Raw genomic sequence first — 19433 nt, 5'->3', positions numbered from 1 at the left:
GCGATGACAATGGTAATAGGATTTGGGTTTTTTGGTGGCAGAGTTTAGAAGTGGAGGTGATTAGATGCCATGAACAAGCTATCTCGTTAAGCTGTAGGTTGACAATGATAAATCAATGGTGATTTCTTTTGTGCATGCTCTCTTTGTGGCTAGTGAGCGTTGTGCCCTGTGGGCGGAGTTGGTTAGGTTGGAGGTGGATCCGGCAACCCCCTGAACGGTCTGTGGTGACTTCAATGGGATTCTGGACCCAGTGGAAAGGGTGTGGGGGAGACAAATTTGTGCCACATCGATGGAGGAATTCGACAGTATCGTGGATCATGCAGGCCTAGTAGATGGGGGCTTCCAGGGGAATGCATTCATTTGGTCAAACAATCAAGAAGGGGGGGAAATTTTGGCTCGGCTGGATTGGTATATTTTTAATGGTGCTTGGATAAACTGCTTTGGTTTCAACTCAGTTGCACACCTTAATAGGGAGTGTTCAGATCATGCCCCTATCCTCTTGCATTTTGATACCCAGACCAATGGAAAAGGCTCTTCCTTTAAATTTCAGCATATGTGGACGTCACACCCTGATTTTTTGGAGTGTGTTAGGCAATGTTGGGGGATTCCTGTGTTGGGCACACCTCTCCAGATCCTGTATTTGAACCTAAAAAATCTTCGCACACGGCTTAGGGTGTGGAACAAGACAGTGTTTAGAAATATACATCAGAATTCAAGGAATACTGAAGATAGGGTTTGCAAAGCTGAAATTGGAGCGGAGCAATTCCCTAGCAAAGATTCAAAGCGAAAACTCATGGAAGCCAAGAAAATGCTGCAGCATGTGTTGTTACAAGAGGAAATTTTTTGACGTTAAAAGTTAAGTGAAAAGTGGCTCAAAGAGGGGGAAAGAAACACCAAATTCTTTCACACCATGGTTAATGTTCGCAGGCGCCATGGAGGGGTAAAAAAAATCAAGGATGCTAATGGTGTTTGGATCCATGGGTAAGATCGAGGGTGTTGCAATTGAAGTAGCCCGGTTCTTTGCTGATGTTTTCTCGGCCCAGGAGTGTAGACATGATGAGGACCTCTTGGCAATCATCCTAGGACTGGTCACAGAAGCAGATAATGAGATGCTCATGAGGATGCCTAGTTTGGAAGAGGTTAGGAAGGCGGTTTTCGGCCTTTCTAAGGACAGTGCTCCAAGCCTTGACGGGTTCACTGGCTACTTTTTCATGACATGCTGGGAGATTGTGGGGGAGGATGTCTAACGAGCGGTTGAAGATTTCTTCTTGGTTGCTGAGAGGATACACGTCGGCTAACTTGGTGCTCATTCCGAAAAAGGAGAATCCTAAGGTAATGTCTAACTTTCGCCCTATCAGTCTATGCAACTTTGCATATAAGATAATTGCTAAAATCATTTCGATTCGTTTAGCTATTGTGTTGCCTAATATTATCTCCGAGAAATAAGGAGCTTTTGTACAGGACAGGTGCATCCATGACAACATTGCTCTGGTTCAAGAGGTTGTTCATGATATCAATAAGGCTGCTAGAGGTGGGAACATGGTTCTCAAGCTGGATATGACAAAGGCATCTGATAGGTTGGAGTGGGGTTTCTTGTTTGAAGTGTTGAGCAGGTTTGGCTTTGGTGAAGAGTGGATTAGCCTAATTAAAAAAGTGGTGGAGAATTGTTGGTTCTCTGTAGTGCTTAATGGAAGACCGTCTGGTTTTTTTAAATCCACTAGGGGGTGCGACAAGGCAATCCTCTTTCTCCAGCTCTGTTCATACTGACGGAGGAAGTGTTGAGTAGGGGCTTGCGATCTTTATTCAGCGAACGAAGGGCTCAATATTATAAACTATCAAGGGGGTGCCCAGGTGTTACTCACAGTTTGTTTGTAGACGATACCATTATCTTCTCGCAAGGCTTGAAAACCTCTTTAAAACAAATTATTGGTTATATTGCTCGCTATGAAGGGGCATCCGGACAGTTGGTAAATAAAAACAAAAGTTGTTTTGTCGTGGGGAAGAAGGCCCCCGATCGGCGGTGTCGCATGATTGAAGCAACTATAGGGTTCTCTCGAAAGAAGTTGCCCCTTACTTATCTTGGTGCCCCTCTCTATGCGGGCCGACTGTGAGTGAATTTCTTCGAGGATTTCTTATCTAAAACACGTAGGAAAGTAGCAGGTTGGAAGGGTAAAATGTTGTCCGCAGGGGGGAGGTTGATTCTCTTTAATCACGTGCTCTCTTCTATGCCAATACACATCATTTCCACATTGGACATCCCCAAAGCAGTGATTCGAAGATTTAATAGTATATGTGCGAATTTCTTATGGGGAGCATCGGAGTGGGGCAACTGACATCATTCGGTTAGTTGGGAGAAGGTTTGTCGATCTTTTTCAAAGGGAGGGCTTGGAGTTAGGCGCTTGGAAGACACTGGAACTGCCCTTAGACTAAAGGGGTTGTGGCGCGTCCTCACTATGGAGTTAGCATTCTTTAAAGCTAAATTTCTAAAATACTTTCACATGGTTCAGGCAGCTCCCCCTTCAATGGGATCCATCTCATGGCATAGGGCACTGCCGCTTAAGGATCTCCTCCTCTCTAACTCAAGGTGGCTACTTGGGAGAGGAAATGTTCATTTTTGGACTGATAATTGGTCTGGATGGGGGGCACTCATTGATCAGATGGATGGGGCGCTGAATATTGATCTATCAATCCGGGTCAAAGACGTCCTGAATATGGATGGCAGTTGGGAACAAGAGGAGCTGCTCAAGATTGAATGGAAGGTTTAGCCTTTCTGAGAAGGATGACGTTCTGATTTGGACACCAGACAAAAGAGGTATTCTTTCTTCGAAGTCAATTTGGAAGACCATCAGAAGCACGGCTCCAGATACGTCCTTTGCTAGTTGGATTTGGAATCGCATGATCCCCACCAAAATTGGTTTCTTCTCCTAGAAGATTTTATGCAAAGGGATACCAACTGATGACTCAATTCAAAGGATTGGAATACCGCTGGCGTCGAAGTGCCTTTGTTGTGGCTCACCTAAGGCTGAAACGGCGTCACACTACTTGGTGTGGGGGGGGGGGGACAGCAGCCAAGGTTTGGGAATTGTATGCTCGTTTGCTACATGTGGAAGTTATTCCATGGCAAGAGGTGAGGTCCAGAGTGTGTTTTTTGCAAGGCCATGCTAGCAGACGAAGCCTCTGCGCTATCATTACAGGTTTGATTCCTTCCTTTGTTGTATGAGAACTATGGAAAGAGCGAAATTCCAGGAAACATGGAGAGAAACCCCAATCAGCTAGAATGATTGTGGAAGTCATAAGGGGGTGGATACATGAAATTCCAATTGTGTTTTCTGGTGCTAAGACCCCATCCATGCAGGAGGCGCTAGTCCTACAATTCTATGGAATTTCGCATCATCCTCCCAAGTGTAAACCTCCAAGGCCGGTTGCTTGGAGCCCACCCATTAACTCTTTTAAACTCAATGTTGATGGGGCTTGCAGGAGTAACTTGGGGGTGGGTGGGAGAGGGTGCATCATTCGAGACGGTGAAGGAAAGGTGGTAGCTACTTGTGCCAGATTTTATGGTGAAAGTACGAACTCTACGGCTGAGTTAAGGGCGCTTCAGGATGGGCTATGTCTTTGTTGCAATCTGGATCTCAGGGGGATCTATGTTGATGCAGATTCGGCCTCTACCATTCACAGTGTGGTTAATAAGCAGTGCAGGATTTGGCAGGCTTGGTACTGGTTCCAAGAAGTCTTGAGATTGATGGAGGAGCTCCTCCCAGTGTTAACTTTCAAGTACAGGGAGAAAAACAGAGCGGCGTACTGGCTCACAAACCAAGCTTGCAATACTTTGTGTGACACAAACTGTATGGGTGACAAGGATATTCCACTTGTGTTAAGGCGGATTATTAGAGAAGACGCCATTGGCTTTCCAGTCCAGCGTGTATAGGCTGGTTGCTTTGGGGTTGGGTTGGAGAGTGAGTGAATTTCTTGTAAAGATGGGTTTTGGGGTAAAGTGGGTAAGTCCCCCCCCCCCCCCCGGTGTACTTAAATTTCTTTAATATGTTTTAATAAAATTCCAAGGGCCGGCCTGGGTCCCAGAGAATATTCGGGTTTAAAAAAAAAAAAAAGTCACCTCATGCAATTTGAATTCCGAGAATAAAAGACAGTCGTCCTCAAAAAGTATATATGAAATAGGAGGAGCACGGTTTCTGGTTCTGATGCCTTTAAAACGGTTACCTCTCTCCACTTCACCTAAAATAGAGGTCAGTACCTGGGAACATAAGATGAAAATGAAGGGAGACAAAGGATCACCTTGATAGATGCCCGAGTTGGGGTGAAAGAACCCCTGTCCGCATCATTAATGAGCATAGTAAACGAAACAAATGAACTACATTCCATAATATGCTCGACCCACCGGTTACAGAAGCCCAAAGTAAGCAATGTATCCTGAATAAATGGTCATTCCAATCTATCATATGCTTTCGGTATATCTAGTTTAAGTCCCAGAAATTTTTTTCTTTGTTTCCTTCGATGTTTAATCTAATGAAACATTTCATGGGCAATAAAAATGTAATTGAAACGATCAAGGACGAAGGCTATTGGTATGGAGAGATAACACCTTGCAAGGAACTTCTGAGATGATCCGCAAAAATCTTAGATAACATTGATCTAGTAGTGAATCTGGGGGGCGCATATGCTCTTAGCCCAGATATTAATGGATCGATTTCTGGTTCGGATTCGGTCTTGGCTAAAGAGGAGGAGAGGATCTCTGAGGGGGATGGTTTGGTCTCTGGTGATGTGCTTGGCCCTAACATGGATGGGGGTCGTGGAGGGGGCAAAGGTGTTGTTTGCTCAGGCCATGGACGCAGGGGTAGAGTCACACGTGGTGGGATCTCATACGCTGCCGAGTCAACCCGCCCATCAACGACTAGAAGTTCTTACAAGGAAATCTAGGAAATTGATGCTACAACAAGAGGGATTTCCATTTAGAAGGAGGACGAGGTCACTCGTCCAGAGAAAAAGAAGAATAAGGGTGGTCAGTTCAAAAAGGCTGACAAAGGTATTAAATCTCATAAGTGGTTATGAAGCTCCTCTTCTAGAATATTTGGGGTGAGAGGAAGGCAGCTGGTAGAATAGCCTTGAGTCTTCTTTTGAAGAATCATTCTTCGGACTTGGTGTGTTTGGCTGAGCCGAAAGTGGATGTTAGTAAGTTTCCGTCTCTTTTTTTTTCAACAAGAGAGGCTTTGCACCGAATGCAATCGCTAACTCTAGAAGTGATAAAACTTCTAACCTATGGGTCATTCGGAAGCTTCATCTCCGGCATCCCACAATAATGGTTTCTTACTCTGATCAATAGTTAACTATCAGTGTTGATTGGTTGGGGCAGCAAGTTCAGATTTCTTTTGTTCACACCTACTGCTTTCGAGCTATGAGGTGGGAGATTTGGCTTGACCTTGTTGGTCCCTCTACCAATCCGTTATCATGGTGTGTGGTAGGAAATTTTAATGCTACTCTAACGTCAGATGAGAAGAGAGGTCTAGGTCATTTTAATCTGAGCTCAGCAGCAGACTTTCAGGCAATGATTGGCTCGTGCTCCTTGATTAAAGCCTCCTCTCAAGGAAGATTCTTTACTTGGTCGAATAACAGAAGGTGGGGGGAATATTGCGGTGGTGCTTGAAAGAAGTTCTTGTAGTGCCACATGGCTTTCTTTCTTTCAAGAGTGTGGCCAACATGTTCTGCCCCGAATTGCATCAGATCATGTACCTCTATTGATCAGATCTAAAGGCATTCCAAAGCCTAAGAACTGCCCGTTCCGCTTCCACAAATTTTGGATGGATCACGAAGATTTTTTGAAGGTCATATCGCAGTCCTGGCAGGGAAATTTTGGTCATTTTATAGGGGGAGACCGCCTGTGAAATGACCCAATCACCGCTTGTTTTGCTGGGTTGGATCCTCCAGCTCCCGCCTGGGCTGGAGGAGAGCCAAATTGAATAATAACACACACATAATAACTAAGCTCATCATCAAAACTAATGAACCTACTTACCTTTTGAGGATGGATTTTTATCGTCACAAAGTTGTACGCAATGGTTTCGTCGCTGCAACTCTTGGTTGAAATTGTGGATGAGATTAGAGCCATTACAAAATTAGCAAGGTCAAGCAGACCGGTTCCCTGTTGAACCGGTCAGCTTGATTCTGCTAATTTGGTAGCGGAAAGAAGAGCACATACATAAAAATGACAACGTGAAAAGATTTTCTGAACTTGAACCCTCCTCTCCCATCTCATGCATCCTTTATTTCTCAAAGGAATTATTGATTGGCACCTATAACTATAAGCAAGCAGCAGTCTTTAATGAAAGGAGGTTCGAGAACTCTAATTAATTAAAAATGGCAGGTTAATTACAGAGTTCTGAGGGTGGAGGATAATCCTTCATTTTGCTGTCCTTATAGAGGAATTGAGGAGGAAGATTTGGATTTGAGGGAGGAGAGTACAGAAGAAGATCCGATTGACAAAGATATTTGAATGGTTAATTTGTTACTTCTTCCTAATTCTAAGGAGAGTTATTTTTTTTTTGGTTGAAAGGGAATTTATTGCAAAGGCCGGAGAGAACTCCCACCGTCTACCACAAAGGGAGCAGCTAGGCAGGGATCGAAATTTGGCCAAACAATCCGCTCCGTAACAGACTAGGCCCTCCTGGCCAGGGAATCTACAACAACATTTGCATCCCTAGAAATATGGTGGAAGGAAACATCATCAAAATATGACACAATATGTAAAATGTCTTCTAAGATGGGCTTAACAGAGAGAATTGAACCCTGGCCGCACTTAAGGAGACCTTTTATAACCTTCAAATTATCGCTTTCCATCGAAACTATGAGCATCCCTTCAGAGATGGCCTCAAGCAAAGCCTGCCTGATAGCAATAGCTTCTCCCACCGCCACTTAAGTGAAGCGGAAAGGATCAGAGACTGCAATAATACAACTGCCGTGGTGGTCTCGCAGAATATAACCAATGCCACTCTTACCATTCCCCTTATCGTAAGAAGCATCAGCATTAATCTTGCCCCTACCTGGAGGAGGGGGGAGACCAAGACTGGGGAAGGGTGGTTCTGTCAGACAACAAAGCAACAACAGTCTTACCGCGGGCATTCAAGAACTCTTTGCAGGCTTTGGTGGCAGCTGAAACAACCTCGTCAGGCTTCCAACTTTACCCTTTTACCCTTATGTGCAAAACCCTTTTTCTTCTCCAGAAACCACTGTCCTCTTCAACGATCTGCAAGGGAGGAACTATCGACTTTCATTTTACTTCTTAAACAAAAACCCTTCTTATTCAACATTTTTCTTCAACCTTCATCTTCAAATTCCGACAGAGGCATCTTGGCCAGGAAGGGGGAGGGTGGGGGTTCAAAGAAAATTATTGATTTTTGCAGAACAAAAGTTCAATCATGTAAACAATGGGAGGGTTCAGTTCAGTGTATCCATTCACTTAATAGAAAGTTTTCCACTTTTGCCATAACTTTAGGGCACGCAAGCTCACTATCACCGCCCCTGAAACTAGCCCAAACATAGACGGCAATCACATCAGTAAATCCAATTCTGTCACAATATCCAAAGGCATCATTTGAACAAGGGATCATTGCATCTCAATCGGTCAAGGCCCAATCAATACCACCATTAATGAGCTTACTTGCAGACCAGGACATGGAATTAGGTATTTTTTCCCTTGATCCCTAACCCTAATTTTCAAGAGAAACCCAGAAAAGGTGTGGCTTTAACTAATTCAATATTAACATTGTGGGTTTTATGTTTAAACAACAGAGTTGGTAGCCTTGGCAAGTATCTAGATGAAAAGGATGTGAATGGAGTTGCAATGACGAACTGCACATTATCGAACACAAAAAATGGTGTTAGTTAAGCAATCTCCTAAACCTAAGAGTCTTTGTTTACAAAATTTTCCAGATCCGACCAAAACCTTCACCAGATCATACTCTAACTCACAAGATCTCAAGCATTGATGAAGAGAAGTGGGAGGTGCAAGCGTTCAAAGATTGACGATTCTGATTCCTAAGTGTTTAAAGAGAGTGGATAGTGAAACCTCTCTATGTGTTTGTTCTTCAAGAGTTGAGCTCTAGCACTTATGCATAACTCAGGGTTTAATTTCATCTTTTTTGTTCAAGCAAATTCAAGCGGGAGGGGAGGATGGGGTGTGGTGGTGGTGGTGATGTTAGGTTGTGGTGGGTAGGAGCGGGTGGGTTGGGTTGCAGCAGGTGGTGAGGCCAGTGGGGTTGCAGAGAAAAAGAAGAAGAAGAAGGGGGGATGGTGATGGGTTCCATTAACTCTATTTCAAGGGTAAAATTAGAAAAAGGAAAAAAATTGAACAATTAGGGGTATATTAGTCATTTTAAGTCATGAATTACCAACACCATACCAATTAATGGGAATGATATAACGGAGTGGGGTAGTCTGTAACAACTAACCAAACCTCAGGGGGTGTGGTTGTATAATTTAAAAATACAGGAGGTTGTTCTGTATTTACTATAAACCTCAGGGGGTGACAGTGTAATTTTCTCAAAAATCTTTTTATATAAACTGATCCAAAATATAAAATACAGAAACTTGTCACAAAGCTTTTGAGTACCGATCACATCAGAAAATTCTAGTTGACAGGGCTTATTAGGAAGATCAAACATATAGGGTTAAAGAAATAACACACAGAAATAGGGAGCCATAAACAGTCGAAGCAGGAACATTTACAAAGAAATACACAGAATAGGGAGGCATGAACAGTACATGAACATTTTTTCATAAACAGATCAAAGCAGATGTTGAGCATGAACATAGTGCACAACAAAAAATTGCATTGAACATTTTTTTTTTCCCTGAACAGAATCTAATCTTAAAACCCGAGGAACGACTCTGAAAAGTCTTGGATTACACAGAGAGAGAGTTGAGAAAAAAAATCCCACCGTGGTTTGGCGTTCTAGAGGAACTGAGAGGTTGCAGCAGGTGGTTTCGTGTGCGAGAGGAACGACAAACACCGTGGTTCGCCTTCGCCGTCGCAGATCTCTCTGGTTGGATCGTAGGTTGCAGAAGACAGAAACGGTACACCGTCGTTCGCCTTCATGAGGTTGCAAAAACCCCTGGGAATCGCACTAGGCCGCCTATGCCAGAGATTGCAGACGACGATCCAAGGCCTTGCCGGAAGATGGAGAGCAAAGCTTGGTGGTCGCCGGAGTAGGGAGAGAGGAGAGAGGAGGGAGAAGAGAGTTACTGTGTTTCACGGAACCCGATGAATTTTGCTATTTTGAAATTGTATCGTTGGATTTCAATATACCATGTGGCTTTCATCGGTTAAAAGAACCGGGCGAACCGTACGGTGTCAGAACCGTAGATGATAAAAATCCGGCAGGAGCCCCATGCGGTAGGGAATCATTATCCTCTACGGTTTGCTAACCGGTGCGGTTTCTTAGTTCCTCTAACAAGAGGTGGGTTCCGGGCAACTGACCAACACTCTCACCGGTGGGATCCACTCCCCTCTTGTGAGAGGAACTAGGGAACAGCACAGATCAGCAAACCGTAGAGGAAAAACATGTCTTTTAGTATCAATATTAATATTAAAAGGGAAAATTTTACAGACACCTCCTAAAAGTATCCAATATCTCAAAGACTTATCATATTTGATCAAAATGTCATAGACGCCCCTTATTTTTATGAATTTATTTTAATTTAGTCCACTCCGTTAGTCTTTATAGTTAAGTGTCTGTTAACTCTTTTTAAATGGTGAAATTACCCTTGTCACAGTGAAATCCCTATAATACCCTTAATGATGTTAGAAGTTAGTTTTTAGAATAAGACAATTTTACCCTTATTTTTATTCAATACTTTTTTTTAATTCCTTTTTTCTCCCCTTCTTCTCCTTCTATTATTTCTTCCGCCGCAGCCACCACCACCACTACCACCCCCTCCAGCCCTCCTTCTATGTCCGCACAATTTCCTCCCCATCTCTTTCTTCTCTGCCCAGGTTTCCTCATCTTCTTCCTAATCTTCTTTTATTTTTTCTGCTCCACATTTCCTTGCACCACAGCCGACAATGGATTCCAAAGAGCTTGAAAAAAAATGATGGCAGCCAATGGATTCTAATTTTGTGTTGGGTTTGGAAAATTAGAAATAAAAGAAAAGAAATAGGGATCCGATGGTTATTAGAAGGGAAAATGGAAAAGGAAATCGAAGACATGATGGGATCAGAGATCAGAAATGATAAATTAGTTGAGGATGGGGTGTGGTCGATCATGGTTGGAATTCAGATTGGGGTTTTGTTTAGACAAGGATGTGGGTTAGATTAGAGGTGAAAAGAAATGGAGAGGAGAAACGGTGATGGTGGGGTAAGGGTTTTTAGAATGAAAATGATAAAAAAAATAAAAAAATAAAAAAAGGAGAAAAGAATAGGGATGCAAGGAGAAATAGGGGTTAGTGGAGATAATGGCGGTTTTAGCAGAGATGGGTTTTGAGAGGTCGGTGATGGGGTTTCGGAAATGGAAGATATATTTGCCTCGTTTTGTCGCCCTTCTTTAGTTCGCTTTCAGCCATGGGTGAAAATGGAAGTCCGGTCATCTTCTCGTTTTGTCGCTCTTCTTCAGTTCGCTTTCTCCTTGCCTTGCCTCTGGTAATAATCGTCGGAGCCGGAGCAGGTGATGGTCGCCAGAGCCGAAGCCATAGAGGGAAGAAGATGAAATGACAATTTTGTCCTTTTATTTAAATAATTAAGGGGTAAAATGAATATTTAGGGAAGAAGATGAAATGACAATTTTGTCCTTTTATTTAAATAACTAAAAGGTAAAATGGATATTTCACCTTTGGGTACTAACTGTGCTTAACGTTTGGGGTGTCTGTGACATTTTGACAAAATATGATAAGTTTCTAAGATATTGGATACTTTTAGGGAATGTCCTTGAAATTTTCCCATATTAAAAATAAGATCAGGATTTTTTGACTGAATTTTTTTTTAATAAATGAATAATTCCTAAATCCTAATTTTATTTTTCCCCAACTTTTTGATCAAATCCTTAAATTAACCAAACGGATTATTCTGAATAATTCTGTCTAAATAATTCCCGAATCCGAATTTACTAATTGCCCTAAAATAGAGATATATAAGGAACAAAATAACTCCTAAAGAGGTAGATCATGGGTTCATCAAAAGAACCACAATAAATTTCAATCCAAGCAAGGAAAAAAAATGGGAACTGGAAAATTAAAAAACCCATTACAATCCATTTATTGGTACTTAGAGGCTAATATCCTAATTGCACACTCACTGCACTGCACTGCACAGCACAGTGCATATTACATGGGTTAGCAACTTCAGCAATTTCTGTACAAACACATCAACTATTTCACCAATTGAATCACTCCATCCATGTTTTGCCCCCCTCATTAACATCAACTATCCAATGCTCCCTGCCAATGTTATGCCCCACAACATCGCCGGAATGACAATCTTATGCACCTTGGTCTGGGACATTCAAGACATCTGGGGCATCTGGGGCATCTGGGGCATCTGAGGCATCTAGGCCATCTGGGCCAACAGAGTCTTACTCTACAGCACCTGTTAGTAATACATGGGTTACAAGTTGTAGAATTAGACTTCATCGGTTGTTGACGAAGGCTTTGCCGTATCTTTTTCAGACGGATCTCCGTAGTCATGTTCTCCATCTCTTGGATAAATCTGCACAGATGGCGAATATAATCGGGGTAGAGTTCCAAATTGCAATGTCCACCTCCCTTGATCCATAATGGATCATACGGCTCCCTTGCCAATTCCCACAAACCATTTCCATGAAACCAATTCACTACATCATCTTCTGTACCCTGTAATATGTTAATTTAGCATGCTTTAAAGATTTACAATAGACAAGAAATTTGCATTGCAAAAGTGAGATGAGAAAAATTGAGAAATAACTAAAAAAATTTTGCAGAGTTAGCTGCCTAAAGGTGAATATAGAATTAGATTTACTGAAAGCCTAACATTTAAAAAAGGGAAAGAAGAAGAATTCAGGTGTGGCATTTGATGTGCAAGTGTTGCACAAGATCAGCCCTGTTTCTAAGTTGAGTAAATATAGCAGTTCAACTAGCCAGACCAAATGTTCTGAAAATTGGTGTCGCCCTCGCCCTGAGCAATGTGTTTCATTAGATTGTGTCAATGGAGTCTATCAGAACAGAAGGCAAACAGGTGGCTATATCAACCCACTCATTTTTTAGAAGGTACAGTGCCAATCATATAAAAAATTGGATCAATTGAAACCAGAGAGTTTTCTTCCACGTATGCTTAATTATTTTTGTCTTCTTACCAATCTTTCTTGACCTTCTCCCTTCCTTTCCCCTAATAATAAAGTGGCTTCCTTCAGACTAGATTGATTATTTTCCTACAATCTCATAGCCAATGCCCATTAATTGGACATTTAGACCAGTTATCAGCTTCTCCCATACAGGAAGCCAATCTTATGGTATAAGTGAAAAATGGAAAGAAAGGGAAAAAAAATCTTTATTTACATGAAATTCCAATGAGCATACAAAAAACAAATCATGCACTAAAATTTGTAGAACCTAGAGATGTTAGGGATGCACTTACATGAATCACAAGCACCGGGCACTTTACCTTCTGAACTTTGTTAACATTCTGCAGTTTCAAGTATAATCAGTACCGCAGTGTGATCACAGAAAGAACACAAAACTAACTGTGAACTGAAAATTTGAGAAAACCAACTACATGGAACCCAATGACAATCTAAAGATTTCATAATAGTGCACAAGACATGCAAAACACTTGCATGAAATCAGAAAATTCCCAAGCTGAAAGTTGAATAGTCAAAATTATCATATGTTCATGAAAGATTTTAGGGCAAATTTCACGGACACCCCCTATAACTATTCGAAATGGCAAGTACACCCTAAATTTTGCAAAAATATCAACCTTCCCCCTGACGTTAAGCAAGATTACCCCAGAAGATAAAATGACAATTTTACCCTCTTAGTAAGAGTTACCATCCAAAGTGACAATGTCGATTTTACCCTTTTAGTAAATTTTCCTAAAAATTACTAAGAAATCTATCATCTTCCACATTTCTCTTCCCACTGGAGCGCGTTGAGCCACCGTAGGAGAGCACAACCACCGTGGGCGGCCATCACTGCTCCAACTCCAGCTCCAGCTGTTAACAATCAACTCCGGCGATTTCTTCTCCGGCAACGATTACTTGCATCAACTCATCCACAAAATAACTTCTGAGCTACCAAATCAGCTTCCATTTTGTTGTTGCAGCGGATCTTACTTCGTTTTGGATCCAAAAATCTAGCGGGTGGAAGTAAGGGAAAGTGAGAACAGAGGAAATAAATAACGGAGAAAGAAGAAGAACAGAGAACTCCATGGTGGCATATTATCCCCACTGGTCTCCATCGGAATATCTTCATAGGCATCAAAGTTAATGCCACCGTAGCCAAGCCGTCCCATTTCAGACCTTGGACCTCCCCAACGATTTCCACCTAAAGCAGCATCAAACTTGGTCGATCATTACTGACGGAAGAGCCATTGAATACAGTGGCCGGTTACGGAGGTGTGGAGGAACATAAGACGCTTTTGCAGGACGTGAAGTGCTACCAACTTCTTCTTCTTTCTCCTTTTGCATGTATTTCCCTAATCCCCCTCTCCTCTCTTTCTTTTCTTTGCCTCACTTCTTAAGCCTCTGCAACTTTCGACCAAAAAAAAGCCTCTGCAACTTTGCATCATCAAGCAAGCATTATTCTCTCTCTTTGTGTCTCACTATTCATCTTACACTCAAAGCTTGCGTTTCATACAAGGTTAAAAGAGCAGGGTGGGGTGGAGTTGCAAGAAAGGGGTTGCAAGAGGAAAAAGAAGAAGAAGAAGAAGCCCCATGAAGCCCCATGGCCCTCTTCCCTGTTCTTGCTTCTTCTGCCGTCAATCAAAGAGAAAATGAAAAGGGTTTCAGATGTTGGAATACCTTCAGGCATTCCAGTGGGTAAAGCAGATTCAACTGTATCCAGAATTATTTGACACTCTTTTGCAGCCTCTGCGAGAAGATGGGGCTAAATATGTCAAAACTTTTCCTTTTAGAATTTAGAACATATGATTGAATTCAGAAAGTTAGAAAACCAATGTACTCAATAGAAAAAACTATAATTCACGGGTCCAACCAGGATACGTTGACTGCAAGAACAAACCAGACTAGATAAGATATCTAAGCCATCTGATATATCAATGCCTATGAGATCAGCTAAGTGTTGAGAGTAAAGTTTAGATCACCCAACCAAGTTGATCTTCAGCCTACGAAATCGTGTGGAAACAAAATATCCATGAGCAACATCTCCCTGTATTTAAAGTAATCATACTGTCTATATTCAGGGGCTACCATATCAGTATGGTACTCCAAGATGTCCTTCTTCCCCTTGGGTTTGGTTGAGTGGGAGAGATAAAGAAATAAAAGGGTTTAAATGGGGTGTTAGAGAAGAAAATGGGACCGGTGATGGTATTTTGCATTTCAGGAAACAGAAAAACAAATAGACAAAATGGAAGAGAAAGTGGGTCAGTGGGTTCAGTAGTGTGGAGAAGAAATAAAAGGGGTAAGAGAAGATGAAGAAGATGCAGCGACAGCAGCAGCGGTCAGCGGCAACGGCAACGGTTAGCGGCAACGACAGTGGCAGCAGTCAGCACCAACGGCAACGGCAACGGCAAGACGATGAAGAGACTGATTTGTATTTGAGGTTTTAATCTTAAGGGTATTATGGGAAGTTCATCATGTGGTAAGGGTAATTTTGTCATTATAAAAGAGTTAACAGTGACTTAACTGTGCAGGCCGTTAAAAATGAATTAAGTTGAAATAAAGTCATAAAGTAAGGAGTATTTATGATATTTTTGCTAAATTTAAGGTGTACTTGCCATTTCGAATAGTTATAGGGGGTGTCCGTGAAATTTGCCCAAGATTTTATATATCAAATCCGTTGAACGAAGAGTTAGTGCTCATACACTCACCATCAGTGCGTTTATGTTGTTTGGGGTCAAGATTTTTTGCTATGAAAAGAGAAAAACGCCCTTTACCGGCGGGAATAAGACTGAAAAACAGATAGATCACTTAGGCGAAGCAGCTAGGTGGTTCGCAATCCTTGGGAGCATAATGGTATTGTAAAATCCCTTAGTATGTCGGGAACAGGCCATTGAATGGATCATTGTGATGGAACTATCATGTTGATTTTTTGGGATCCACCAAATGACAGATCCCACTACTGGCTTGATATAGCAATAACTAGACTATCCTGCACCAGAAGTAGTCTAGAGTTCTCAATTCTTAATTTTATTCCTATTATCATTATTGAAAATTCTAAACTGTAAATTGCACTGGCAGAGATAAGCTACTCACCTTATAAATGTCAAAGCAGAGTGTGAACTTCACATGACAGAGAACACGAAGTCCAGAAAGTATGGCACTATGAAGAACAACACCTCTCAGCCTTGGCAACTGAGCTGCCAAGTGCAATGTAGGCCCACTTCCAACTGATTGCCCATATAAAATCAAGTCTTCCTGGCTAATTCCATACTCATTCTCAAGACACTCATACACTGCTTCAATGTCTGCGTAAGTGTCAATTTCACTAGGCTGCATTACATAAACAAAATACTAAATCAGTAGACGTGTAACTTGTTCCAATATCTGAAAACTCGAGGAATTTACAGCCATAGCAATAATCAATGATGAAGTAACTGCAATTCAGGTCAAGACTCCGCGCATTGAAAGGACCTTAAATACACTGTTTTCATAAGTATAAATAGGAAATCTCCTAATAGAGATATCAAAATAATCAAATGGTCCAAGACTTCATTTTGAAATATTCAGTAACAGGAAGACATCCAAGTGATTTTATTCGGGGCCCATCCCTCAGCATTTGTACCAGTACGATTACCTCACATGAAAGCTAGTACCTCAGATTTCATTTTCTCTGTTACTTTGAAAAGCAGAGGGAAATAATTGGTGCGTAAACAGAGCTTGATTATTATCTAGCAATTTTCTTTATTTTTCCGCTGGCAACACAAGAGTTTAATAACAGCCTACCTTACCAGTTGAAGCTCCATAACCCGAATAGTCATATCTGCAGTAAAACATAATAGAGAAGATCAAAACAAAATGCAGTGAAATCCAACTTGAGAAACAGAAGCAAACAGATAACCAGCTGTGGAGAAGTTTAAATTTAATGGATATTACAATAATGGCTAGACCACATCTGATTGGCTCAAAAAATCTGCCACATGGCATATCAGATGGAGCCCAAATTTTATGGCCAGGTAGACCCCAAGGTCAGTTGTCCATCTATCAAGTTCTGGCCCAATTGGAGTTGGCCAAGTGACAAAAATAAAGCTTTCAAAATCAAGGTCTACAGGAGGACTAGGGTGGTGCATGTCAATACATGGGTTGCATGAACATGCATGGGAGCATTTTTTTAATTTAAAACCTAACAGGTGGTCAATCTAGACAGCACACTTTCTAATTGTCAAAATCACCACATATCCTGTCCCATAATACTATCGCATCATAAAGGGCCTACAGCGTATAAATCAGGCAGAAACATCCAGAGGAGAAACCCTAAAAAGAAAATGAAGCTAGCCGAACATGACTGACAGGAGGCAAAAAAAGACTTTTTTTTTTTTGGAGAAAGAACGGTACCTGGTCATGTGCCTCTGCGCCCAGTCACAGGGCCGCGTGAAATGACCACTGCACCCAGAAAGGTGGAAAATCCTGGGGGTGCAGCGGTCATTTCCCACAGCCGTGTGTCTGGGCGCAGAGGCCGTACACCGCAACGCAACCAGGTAGCATTCTCTTTTCTTTTTCTTTTTTTTTTTTTTTTGGGGGGGATGGGGGGATGGGTTGGTGGAGTGGGTTTGCTGGTGTAACAATGGCTGGTTACACCAAGCCTATAACTATGATAGTTTCGCCCACCGGCGGCGGGTCAATTAGTACAAAATGGGGGCATAAATAGTAATGATCATTATGTCAGTTTAATGATGATCTTTTGTTATATATACAGAATCCTTTCATCTTATACATGTCAATAGATAGTTACAGGCTTGGTGAAACAATGGTGTAATTTTTTTTTCTTGGTGCTAGAAAAACTGGCATTTGAAGCGGAGATTTGGAAGACATAAACATGAATAAAAAATCCAAACTTACACTAAAAGAAATCCACTTCCCAAATTAAGACATCTTGGCCCTGAAAATTTCCGTCCCCCTCCCCCTTCTCTTGGAAGAAAGAGGTAGTAGTAGTAGTAGTAGTAGTTGTAGTATTCCAAGCAAGTGTTTGAGGTAGGGGTGTCAAAATGGAGCCCAAACCAAAATCGATCAGACCGAACTCCTTTATCAATTCGGCTTTGGTTTTGATTTTGATAAACCGATAAAAACCAAAATCAACAGCATGAATTGAAACAAGAAAAAAAAAACCCAAAAAAATCAATATTTTATACTTTTTTTATTTTAACATACGAATTACCGAGACCAAACCGATAATAAATCAATAAGAGATTGATATGAGACCATTCAAAGAAAACAATAAAGAACCAAAACTAATGGGAACCATAACTATTGGTAGCAGTTTTTCAAGACAATCCTTATCAGTTTGATGTCGACCTGAATTGATGCAAATAACCGACCAAAGCCCGACCGAACCGGGCGTTTAAAACCCTTAATTTGGGGTGAGTTTTGTGAAGGAAAAACAGATAAATCCAGGTTCTTGACCCCAGAAATGGAGGCTCAGATCTGACCTAAACTACCAAGGGGGAAGATTGCTTCCGAGTTAAAACCACAAAACACAAACAAGACAAATGGATCACCAAACAAACAGCAAAGCATTGAAAAGTGGTCACGCCTACAATTTTTTTAAAAGACACAAAGAAAAGAGGAATCCAAGAAAAGAAGAGAGTACAAAACATTGAACTATGAAACATGCCAACCAAAATTAGGCGAGAAAGAAAAGAAAGAGAAAAAGTGTACACAAAACCCCCCAAGTAGTGAAAAGTACAGGGAAAAGATACATGTACATTTCCAACACCTAAATACACACAGACGCTTCTGAGATGACAGAAAGGAGAAAGACTGCCTTTCTTCACTTTATTTAACAAAGCAAACTTACCCATCAGACAAAAAAGAGAGATCCAGGTGAACTGTTTTCTTCATTTTTTTTTCTACCTTTTTCTATTGGAATAAATAAAACAAAAATCCTATTCACTCACACTCAATGAAATGACCTAAAAAAAACCCAATTTATTTGACCAAAACATGATTTTCCAGATAAACAACAATTAAATCTTAAAACAAAATGATTAAACCCATGAAAAGTTGAAACACAAACCTAGGCGGCTAGAACACCAAGAACAAAACAAGAACAAGAACAAAAGAAATCCAGCAAGAAAATCTTGATACACTAGAGATTCCATCACAGTTAACTAAAAGAAGAAAAGGGTAGTGAAGAGTCATACTGACCCCATGAGATTAACCCTGAGATTGACCTTGAGCTGCACAAAGAGATCATAGAGTTGCCCAAGATCAGCAGCATTGCCATGAGAGTAAAGCAGAGTAAGCCTCGCATAAGGGTTCCTGAGGTAGAAAGCTACGATCTTGTTACCACGTTTGGTGTCAAGTAACCAAACGTCAAGTGAACCATCATCTTGAGGGATTGACAAAGAAGAAGAAGCAGAAGAAGAGACCACCACCACCTTCCCATCCTCTTCTCGCCTTTTCAACTGATAAGTTGAAGGCCTCGGTGGAAAGAATGCAAATTTCGCTGCAAGACATGAGACCATACAACCCATTCCCCCCAATAGCATCAACAGAAACCCAACTCATTGACAGAGCAATAAACCCAAATTCATGTGTTTTCTGTAACCAAAACAAACCACAAAGAGACCCCAAAACAAAGAAGAAAAAAAAAACAGAGTAGCTTCTCCGGTTCTTTGGGTTATTTGGAGCTCAAATGCAAAGGAAGCCTCCCTTAAGGACACAAGAAAAGTTGGATCTTTTCAGGGTTACCACTGTACGAGGGTTGCTCAGCAATGCTGCAAAAGGCAAAAAAAAATTGAGAAATGACTATGCGCCTCTTGTATGTATTAATGTGCTTCTAGAGACGGATGCACAAACCACTGGTGGAACAGGAGAGATGTTCCTCTCCAGTCACATTTGAAAGTAGAAACAAAACAAAGAAAAAACTGATAAAAGAAGAGACAAAGGCTAAAGGTTCCCACGATGTCAGTGTGGAGAGGAATCTGCATGCCACACCACGAAAATGTATATAGAATGGTGACAATTGTCTCATTCACATGGGATCCACATGGTATTGAATAACAGAGAAAGTATTAATGTGAATAAGAACCAGATCCTCTCCGGCGTGAGTGCCTAGCGCAT

General features: G+C 41.4%; 1 protein-coding gene across 2 annotated transcripts; it reads right to left on the bottom strand.

The window, feature by feature from the left end:
- Positions 1-11104: 11104 nt before the first annotated feature.
- Positions 11105-19112, bottom strand: LOC122646861 (alpha/beta hydrolase domain-containing protein 17B). Of its 2 annotated transcripts, XM_043840480.1 has the most exons (5): positions 18516-19112; positions 16098-16134; positions 15408-15644; positions 12611-12658; positions 11105-11850 (listed from the first exon to the last, which is right to left on the bottom strand). In XM_043840480.1, exons 1-5 carry the CDS (start codon positions 18857-18859, stop codon positions 11449-11451), a joined length of 1068 nt encoding a protein of 355 aa, XP_043696415.1. In that variant the 5' UTR covers positions 18860-19112; the 3' UTR covers positions 11105-11448. The 2 variants fall into 2 exon arrangements, with proteins under 2 accessions (XP_043696415.1, XP_043696416.1); XM_043840481.1 differs by lacking the exon at positions 12611-12658.
- Between the last annotated feature and the right edge of the window lie 321 nt (positions 19113-19433).

The sequence above is a fragment of the Telopea speciosissima genome, chromosome 11 (assembly GCF_018873765.1).
Source record: "Telopea speciosissima isolate NSW1024214 ecotype Mountain lineage chromosome 11, Tspe_v1, whole genome shotgun sequence".
Classification (NCBI taxonomy): Eukaryota; Viridiplantae; Streptophyta; class Magnoliopsida; order Proteales; family Proteaceae; genus Telopea; species Telopea speciosissima.
This window is presented reverse-complemented; position numbering and strand designations above follow the sequence as displayed.